The sequence below is a fragment of the Sprattus sprattus genome, assembly GCF_963457725.1.
Source record: "Sprattus sprattus genome assembly, chromosome: 19".
Lineage (NCBI taxonomy): Eukaryota > Metazoa > Chordata > Actinopteri > Clupeiformes > Clupeidae > Sprattus > Sprattus sprattus.
In genome coordinates this window covers 12880176-12890747 of record NC_137917.1, presented here as the reverse complement: position 1 = coordinate 12890747, position 10572 = coordinate 12880176, and the positions used below count along the sequence as shown (strand labels likewise).

General features: G+C 41.7%; 1 protein-coding gene across 1 annotated transcript; it reads left to right on the top strand.

Moving 5' to 3' along the window:
* Window positions 1-250: 250 nt before the first annotated feature.
* Window positions 251-9035, top strand: nod1 (nucleotide-binding oligomerization domain containing 1; the record flags this gene model as incomplete). Its single annotated transcript, XM_080858470.1, has 11 exons — window positions 251-448; window positions 1935-2109; window positions 2230-4033; window positions 4210-4293; window positions 4409-4492; window positions 4723-4806; window positions 5295-5378; window positions 5796-5879; window positions 6254-6337; window positions 6741-6824; window positions 7549-9035. The coding sequence occupies 11 exons, from the start codon at window positions 251-253 to the stop codon at window positions 7619-7621; spliced, it is 2838 nt and encodes a 945-aa protein (XP_080714596.1). The 3' UTR covers window positions 7622-9035.
* Between the last annotated feature and the right edge of the window lie 1537 nt (window positions 9036-10572).

The following is a 10572-nucleotide window of genomic DNA, read 5'->3' as shown; positions in this document are numbered from 1 at the left end:
CCTGAATTACATCTTGTCCAGGATAAGGTTGATTTTCTAGTAGTTCATTAGCCGACGTTTAAAAGCTTCAACAGGGTTAAGTCAGACAACTTAATTCGGTCCTCTCATTTAAACTATTTCCTCATATCCGAATTTTGTCACAGCCATTACACAAGTTGTTGTTGCCTTTAGGTCACATGAGTGGTTTCAGAATATTCCTTTGTCATTGAAACTTTTTATTTATCTGCAGGTCGTGCGAAGTTAACGGGACATGATGATAGGGCTGGGCTCCGACGAGGCGCGCACGCCCATGGGACCATCTGCTCTGAAAATTCTGATTTCACACCGCGAGGTGCTCGTCGAACAGGTGAAAAACACCCAGTGTATCCTGGACAACCTCCTGTCCAGCGGGTTCGTGTGCAATGAGGATGTTGAAATCATACAGCGCTCCACCACTAAAACAAACCAGGTAGGCAGGGGCGGATCTAGCCATTTTGGGGCCCTAGGCAAAATATAGACATGGGGCCCTCATTTTTGAAACACGTACACAAAACAAATAACCATCCCAATACTCTTAGAATCGCAATAAACCCATAGTGCACTGCCCCTCAACTCTCCACAGTAAAATCAGTTTCAGATTTATCCAGCCTTTGCCAAAATTACATGTTTATTACTCAGATCAAACGAGAGAGAGAGAGAGACAGAGAGAGAGATTAGAATTTCCATTCTCTGCCAGAGATACAAAATGATCTTGCACTTAATAGAACTGAAATACAAAATGGATATGAGTCTATGAAAACCACCATTTACATTTAGACAGGACCAATGAAAAGATTTTGTGTGTGGACAGGAATAACAGTGGCTGTGTGTGTGAGTGAGAGACAGGCAAAGCAGTGGTTCACAAACAGCTCTTGATTTACATGATCTATGGCTTTACCTGTTTGGAGCCGTTGCTGAAGCGTTCGCCAAACAGCCATATTTGCGAGGTGATCAGCAGACTTCTCGTGTTCTTTTAGGAAGGCTGATACATTTTTCCAGTCGTTCGTGCCGTTAATTTCGGCAGTGTATCTGTTACAGAACCTGTTATCTATCTACCGAGCAAATGTCAGGCTCATGTACAAAAACATTAACGTGAATGAATTGATGCTAATACCTCGCGCAGTCTCTGTAATTTCCCCTATACGTTAGTATTAAGCTAACGTATTTTCTATCACAGTTTAAACACGCAATGCTATGTGAAACGAATGTTACGAGATGAGATTACTAAAATGTATTCTGCATGTCTGCTCAGTTTTACAGTGCTACCCAAGTAAAGGTTTGAAAATAACTTCAAGCTTCAGACTTTCTGTTAGGGAAACTGTTTTCTATCTGCCAAGCAAACTACCTATTGTTCTGGAGGTTTATTGCTTTGCAACAGGGACAACCTTTCTAGGGATCCCTCTGCTTTGGTTTGAAGTAACGTTATTTCGCGCTGCGTGCGTTACTACGTGATCATATTCTGGACTAGTCCAATGCACAATGGAGGGGAGCATGTGTGCTGGAAAATTATTATTTAGGCATTAGTTCGGCCGGCGTTATGTTGATATTTTTGTAATTTTTTTCTACTAGAAATGTGTTTTTTTTTTTTTTTTAACTTTACATAAGTAATGGCTGGGGGGGTTTGGTTGGGGCCCTAGGCACTTGCCTAGGTTTGCCTAATGGAAGATCCGCCTCTGCAGGTAGGTATATCAGGTGTGAGCTGGGTGAAAGTCTTGTTATTTTGCCTCACACGGAATTTATGATTTACCCAGCCCACAACTATGACCAAAAACAGTATTCACTGTTATTTGGCTAAATGGAAAAAGTAAATAAGCTTGAAAGTAAATAAACATACAGTAAAATAATTCATCATTATCTGATCTGACTGTACAATGGCACTTAGGAAAGCAGGCTAACATGATATCTACGATGTACAGGTGCGTGAAATTCTGGAATTGGTACAGAGCAAAGGGGAGGAGGCCTGTGCATATTTCATCCATATTCTCCACGAAGCCTATGATGCGTACATTGACCTCAGACCTTGGTTCAAGGACATCGACTACAAACCCACAGAATTTCTTCAACAAATACCAGTGATTAATACAGACCCAAGTAAGTTAAGGGGGTTCCAGTATTATGTAAACATCATGAACACTATTGACCTGTGTGAATTTCTTGAACCTCTCTCAGCCTGAAAACATACACTGCATTAACAGGTGTGTATTATTTCAGTTAGCAAGTACAGTGAAAAGCTAAGGCATGACCTGGGCCGTGACACGTGCTTCATCACCTCGTACTCGCAACGAGAGGAAACCCGGCTGGAAGAGCTCTACACAGACACCCAGATGGAGATTCTCAATGACCGCAATGAAAGCCAGGGATATCTGGAGAGCCTGGTTGACCTTCTAGGGGATAACGGCGTGTTCAATAAGGACGCAGAGACCATCTTTATCACAGGAGATGCTGGTGTGGGCAAGTCCATTCTGTTGCAGAAGCTCCAGAACCTGTGGTCCAAGAGGGAGCTGAACACCCGGGCAAAGTTTTTCTTCAAGTTCCGATGCCGGATGTTCAGCGCCTTCAAGGAGACAGATGAGATCTCTCTTAAGGATCTAATTTTCAAGCACAATTGCTATCCGGACATGGACCCAGATAACGAGGTTTTCAGTTTCATCCTGAGATTCCCAGAGACCATCATATTCACCTTTGACGGCTATGACGAGATCCACAGTGACTTCGACCTATCAAACGTACCCGAGGTGGTCTCACCAGAGGAAAGAACTCATCCGCTATTGGTTCTTATGAACCTGTTGTGTGGCAAACTGCTGAAAGGCTCCCTGAAGGTGCTGACGGCCCGCACTGGCACAGAGGTTCAAAGCAGGGTTATCAGGAAGAAGGTAATCCTCAAAGGATTCTCTCCAGATCACCTGCAGAGATACACTGCTCTGCACTTCCCGAACAAAGAGCATTTGGCTCTGGTCTCTTTGCAGCTGGATGCTAGTCCCCATCTCGGTGGCCTCTGCTCAATTCCCCTCTTCTGCTGGATCATCTTCAAGAGCTTCAAGCACCTCCAGTCGATGTATAATGACTTTGAGCTGCCAGACTCCTGTGTCACCCTCACCAGCGTCTTCCTCCTTCTCTCTGAGGTGTTCCTCAGTCGCTCCTCACCCCCAGGACTGTTGAAGAGGAGCACCAGGTGCACTGCTGACACTTTCAGGACGGGCAGCAGAATGTTGGCAGCCTTTGCCCGTCTAGCCCTCCTGGGCATAGAGGAGAACAGATTCGTGTTCCGGCAGGAGGATGTGACGTCTTGCGGGCTGGAGGAGGATGACTTACAGGTTGGGTACCTCAGGCCGGTGAGCCATTATGATGCCTGTGGAGGCCCGGCGACCTTTGAGTTTCTCCACGTTACCCTGCATTCCTTCCTGGCAGCCTTTTCTTTGGTGCTGGATAAGGACTCTGAGCCCACTGAGGTCTTGAAGTTTTTCGCCCAGTGTGAGTACAGGAGGAGCCACCGCTTCCCCTGTGCATCCTGTTTAGGCAAGCCACGTCCAAGAGACAAGGATCCCTTTCAGAACAATGAACATCTGCAGTTCATCAACCTGTTCCTGTGTGGCCTTCTGTCAAAACAAAACATGGCTCTGATTGAGCACCTGGTCCCTCCGCTCTGCCTGAAGAAGAAGCGAGACGTGCTCAAGTCCTACCTGTCCAACAGTGTGAAGTTGCATCTCCGCAGCCTCCCCCGCTTCAAGTCGGAGACAGAGGGAATTAAGGTTCACGCCATGTCCAACTTCCTGTGGATGGTGCGGTGTATCTTCGAGACAAACAGCGAGGACGTGGCTCGGCTTACTGCCAAGGGGATATCGGCAGACTATCTCAAGCTGGCCTTCTGTAACATATACTCAGCCGACTGCAGCGCTATAAACTTTGTGCTGCATCATCATCGTAAGTGCCTTGGAGTGGACATGGACAACAACAACATCTGTGACTATGGAGTGAAGCAGCTCAGACCAACCTTCAGTAAAATGACAGTGGTGAGGTGAGGAAAAAGTCTAATGGGCTTTTAATGCTAAATGGTGTAGCATGTTTGCATGTTTTGATGGCATTTGTGTTGAAGACTGTTTGTTTTCATTACTTCAATTATTCAGCTGCACATAACCTAGTACCGGTAGTTATTTAAGAACCGACATTTATTTATTTTTCTTTCCCTTGTAGGCTGTGTGTCAATCAGATCACAGACAGCAGCATTGAGGTTCTTGCTGAGGAGCTGATCCGGTACAAAATAGTCAGAGTTCTGGGGTGAGAGACTGTCAATGTAGCATTTACATTTATTTATTTTTTAATGCAATAAAGATCTCATGACCCACATCAACCTTGACCGTGATTGTTTCTGTTTTCCTTTCTACATGAACAGTTTGTACAAAAACCACATCACTGATGTAGGTGCCAAACTGGTTGCCCAGATCATTGAGGAGTGTCCTCGGCTTATTACAGTCAAGTAATTTATACTTAACTAACTTTTTATTACTTATATATTAATGATATTACTTATTATTTTAGATTATTTTGTTGACTACGTTATTGTAGTTCCTGATAATGCACAGGATTAGTCTTAATTGGCTGTGTTTTCATTGATTTGATCATTCTTTTTGTTATACCTTTCAGTACTTCACATGAAACATACATGCAAGGTTGATATCACTAACTTATTTTAATGTCCTCACAAAGACTCGGCCTCAACAGAATTACCAGCATTGGTGGAAAGTATCTGGCCGCTGGTATCAAGAAGAGCAAGTCTATCTTTGATGTAGGGTAATGCACTCTTGTAAATCATTTTTTAGTCCTGCTGAACGATGGCTGAATAAGGAAACCACTGGGAATTTCCGGGAATCCAGGGATGAGCTATTATGTTTTAGCTGTTCTGTATTGGTATGGTCATCACACATGAATTAACTGAAATCATAATGAACAGCCAATAGAAGTGCAAAATTAACTACAGCACACTGCAATATCTTATTTGAATAATTCATAAGATAATGTGTTGGCACAATAATGTGAGCAACTTATGGAATGAATGAGACAACGTGACGTGTGTCACAAAATGTCGCTGAACCTGACCGATGGGCTTTTGTCTGTCAGTTTAATGTCAGTAAGACACTCACTTGATTTCCTTTTTACTCACATTATTGTAATTATGCAATTAATGCCTGTTCAAAAGCGTGTCCATTCATGCACAAATAAAGAGGGTAGGAGGTGATTATACGTTGTTTGTACATGTTTTTGTGTGTGCTGGTTTTCAGTATGTGGGGTAATACCATTGGGGATGAAGGAGCGGAGGCCTTTGCTGAGGCGTTGAGGAATCACACAAGCCTGACTAATCTTAGGTGAGTAATCTTCCCTCCCCCGGGGGACAGACTACAAGCTCTCACATTGTTCTCAAATGTCTCTGAGCTCCTCTGAGATTCAGGGAACTTCCCTTCATGCCTATATGACTCGTCTTAGATGTTGAACTGACAGAGACATTTTTAATGCCATTATATTGATCATGAATAAACAATCCAGAGTAGTTGCACAAAAACTTCATAGTGGCTGTGGCAGTCAGATAACAGTTTAGTTTATTCAGTGAGCAGTTGGTTACTAGGGTATTCCTTTGGGGCAATATTTAACCTCAAACATGAGAAAGATAAGGGCAAACTTGTGCATGACCACAGACAAATGCAGAGAATTCAGCTAAAACCATAAAGCCGACGCATGGTTAGATGAGGCTGATTGCTGTTCTTTGTTGCTTGTTCCCCACTCAGCCTCTCCGCTAACGGGATCACTTCACAGGGAGGAAGGCACATAGCTAGAGCGCTGAGAGAGAACTCAAGCCTTCACATTTTCTGGTAGGGCATTTCTTTTGTAAATACATTTTGTGTTGGTTATTTTTTTAATATCCCTGAATATGACTAAAAATGTCTTTTTTTACCTGTGAGTCTCCATGTGCAGTTGGTAGGTCTGGAGACATTTAACATGTCTTTAATAGTTGAGCCCATTTAACATGTCTCTAATAGTTGAGGCCTTAACTGTAGTCCCACTATGAAGATGTACTTTCTTTTATGTTACACTGAACAGTATCTTTTACACTGGATTTTCCTTAGTCTCTTCTTACATCAGTACTTACCACAGGGATATTACCTGTGGTGGTCAGGTAGTTCTTGTGAGTATGGAACTGTAAAGACAAGAACAAACTCATAAGCACAGTTTCTCTGACTTTTAGGCTGATTGGGAACAAAATTTCAGACGAAGCAGCGTCTGACCTTTCGGAGGCCATCAAAATCAACAGTGGACTCACTCAAGTCATGTAAGACAGGTCACAGATCCCTACTAAAGGCCATCTTTTGGTTCTTAAGGCAGGATTCTGAATTTGAATATCAACTGTCATGCTTATCAAATGCCACAATCAAACCCCTCTCCCAGGCATTTTAATACTTACTAGCATTTAGCATTGACTGATCAAATACCTTTATTAATGTTGTCCTAGTATAGTGTACTGTACTGCTCTATTTCATACCGTACTTTTGGACTGGCTAGATTTATGTGCTGAAACTGTACATTCTAGTCATAATAACAATCATTTAAAACCAGTCAGACTTCTTGAAACAGAAAGTACATAAGTAAAGTGGTTTGTAAAACTTTCCCTTTCTTGATGAGAAGACATGCAAAAAGAACATTTGACTAAATGTATGGTATTTTTAATTGTAAAGGATGATTGACAATCAGTTCTCTGTGCATGGAGCCAAACTACTGTCAGAGGGCCTGTCCCATAACACAACACTAAAGGAGATCAAGTGAGTATCTAACTGACATTTCACTGACAACCAAAAGCACATCAGTCAGGTTACGCCACATTTTTAGACATAGGTTGTCCTTATGGTATTCCATATGTGACGTGGAAGTTCATGTGTGACATTCACATGACTTAAATGCAGAAAACATTCTAGGGAATGGGTGCATCACATGGTCACACAGTCACAGTCTGTGGCAGTCACCACTAAATATAATTTTCTCAAGTAAAACAACTATGGAGTCTAATTCATTCCATAACTAACATTGTCATGAGAAATTTAAGTCACAGAAGCTAACACATTGAAATTAAAAGGCTTGTAAAAGCACCATTCTGGATGAATCTCAAAATTTTTGAAAAGTACGTTCAGATGTCAGACATTGTCGTGGAGATTTTATACTGTGTCCATATGCTTTTACACTCACTGTCTGTCACAGGTCTTTTCTTGTATTTGTTGTTGTCATAAAGGAGTTACATTTGAGTGCTGTATACAAAAGCAGGATTGTCCCAATGAAATAGACAAGTGACCTTTATACTAACTAGATTGTTGTGGATTTGATCCCAGGTTTAATGATGGATGCTTTTTTATTCTAAAACACATCATAGTCAACATCAAGTGCTGAGGAAGGTCACACAACTTCCTGCTGTATATTTCTCCTTTCTGTCAGCGTGTAACCAAAAGTGAATGAGATATTAACTGTGGCATGTTTCCTGTCAAACGCCTGCAGCCTGAAGGGAAACCTTGTCTCTGAAGAGGAAGAGAAGCACTTTGTGGCTGAACCGAGACTACGCTTCCACTGAGCACAACAGAACACTCAATTCATGGACCTGGCAGAGAACCAGATCCAACCGCTGACCACATCTCACCGCACAGTATCAGCTCCCACTGGGAAAAACCTTTTGTAAATGTATGTAGCGTTACGCTGGTATAATTGTACTCACAGTAAAAAACACATGCATGTATCATCGTGCACAAGAGTGATTTAAAATGTATTCTGTTCTCATTGTGTAACTGAGTCAAAAACTGCCGTCAGTGATGTATTGCAATTATGTTTGCGTCATTGTTTTGCACATTTTTATAGCTTCATGTCTTTCTGAATGTCTTATGGTCATCGCAAGAAGCCTGTACTTTTTACCAGTGAAATACCTGTTTCTGCAGTGACAACAGTGTTCTGTGACAAAATAGTTATTTTAAAATTGCTAAAAGAAACACACACAGACACATATATTGTAAAGATTCAAAATTGTGCTTCAAAAGATTTTGCTCTTTTAATTTCATATATCTGTACATATTTTTTTAACATAAATGGAATGTTATGACATATTTGAATATTAAAAAAACTAATAAACAGACAGACAGAAAAATCATGATAATCTTGGCATGTCTATGGAGAACCTTGGGATGGGTAAGTGCTTCCAGTAGAACATTGTTATTTTCCATCTCACATCACAAACTCCACACTCAAAACCCAAAAGGCTTAACATGACACAAACACACCTTGAAACCCAGAACGCTGTTACGCCTGACTCCAGTCACACAAGCTCAACATTGTCAAGTATTGTCACACCTGAAGAGGAAGTTATGTGGGGAATTGCAATGATAAATGCGCCGAACAGGTAGGCTGATAGATAGTCATCAATCCAACTGGACTGAGTTGGGTTCAGATCTAATACCGTCTTCCATAGACAACAGCAGCGGGAACGTGAACATTGACATAAACAATCATAAACACACACAAACAAACAAAAGCGATAAATAGGACTCTCATCATCTGTTCAGTTCACATCTAGCACCAAGGTGCTTTGCTGATTACAGTTCAGAGCTCCAAAAAGGCCATTGGGGTATGCTGGTCATGGGATGGGGGGACAGGGGGTTGGGAGTTGTGTTTCTGTGTGTCATAGGGCTCAGTAACCTATCATAGTGAAGCTTGGCTTGGATTGAACCAGTCAGTCAAGATCCCATCCACTTTGACCCTCCGCAGTATTATACAATCAACACAATACCACAGATTTGTGCTGAGAGACTGAGTGAGGACAGCCCAAAGGTCACATCATTTATAAGCACTCTGTGAAGTTTTCTAAGTCTAAGATCAAGATTTTCATTGATTTAGCACCTATGAAAAGTGGTGTATTTCCTGATGGTTTTAAACTCAAGGGTGATGTTACAAACGCTGTTTTCTTGTTGCTTTACATGGGACAATAATGATGAACTGGATCATTCAATAAAAATGGACATGATCATTCTAGTCAAAGATATTGACTAGAATGACCCTGGCAAGGTTTAACAAATTATAGAGGCCTGAGCCTCCTGTTATAACTCTTGAATGCATTTAAACTGACACTCTATTTGGGAACAAATTCTTTTTTTTTTTTTTATGTATCTGACTTTGCTTGGATTATAATCTAAACGAAAAAAATTAAATGGTATCTATTGTTTCAGCTGAAAGTGAGGCCTCCACAGGCCTAATCTGCCGATTATTAAATACTGTAATCTGATGGCATTTAGAGGCTTTAAGATACCTTTAGATTAGCTTTAAGGTAGATTTGTTAACACTTGTGGGAAGGATTTGCATGCAAGTACAGAGCCTCTTTCTTAAGCCCCATTAGCTTCTGGAAAATCTCATTGCGCTATTTTTTCTGTAGGAACAACAGGTGTAAGACTTAAGACCGACAAAGGGACATAAATGGTTATTCCTCACTCCTTGACAAGCATGGTGCAAATATTTGGTAGATCTAGGCCTAATTGAGCACCAGTGGGTCTTGAAAGTGACGATAACGATAACATTCATTACAGGAGATCTCAGATTGTGCTTCTCTCTGCACAGCTCTCAATAGAGGACATTTGTTAGAACTACATTGTGATGGCACTTTAAAAGGTCTTCTCTAACTATTTATTTCACTAATAGGGCTGTAAAACACTCAACTAAATTGGTTGTTGGTCACACGTCTCCCCATGATCAGTCGCCACTCGATCAGCTGATTATCAGCAATAAAACACAACACCACTAGGCAGGAACATGCAAGCACCCCCACTCAGTAGCAACCTCACGAAAAACAATCACATGTCAACATCCCTCAGCTTTCAAGCACAGGCTGATTTTGTGTGTGTGTGTGTGTGTGTGTGTGTGTGTGTGTGTGTGTGTGTGTGTGTGTGTGTGTGTGTGTGTGTGTGTGTGTGTGTGTGTGTGACATTCTATTCAAAGCTCTTGTTGGTTTTCCTCAGGAGCTGGCTGGGTCACTCATAGTTCGCCCTTACTAGTGAATTTATTGGGGAGGGATCATCTCTGCAGGAGTTAGCAGCGGATCTTCAGAAAGCTGTCACACCCTTTGGGAGGAAACACACAAGTCCTTCTGCCAATGATTTAACGGCAGGAAAAGGGTCGGAAGTACACACAGAGCTTCAGTGTTTCAGCCCCTTTCAAGTTTCAGATTCATCTTAAAATTGATTCAATTTTATTTTCTTCTCATCAATCTACACACAGTGCTCCACACTGCCTAAGCAAAAAAAGGTTTCTGAAGTGTTTTTCTTGCTTTATATCCCATTTACATGAGTATTCAGACCCTCAGTTATGACACCTGCAATTGAGGTCTGTTGCATGCTACTTCTTTAAATTCTCCTTGAGATGCTTCTACAACTTGATTGGACCTGTGCCTAAATGAATCATGGTGTATGTCACAGTGAATACCAAGCCATGAGGTCGAGAGAACTGTCCGTAGACCCGTGAGACAGAATTGTGTCAAGACACAGATCT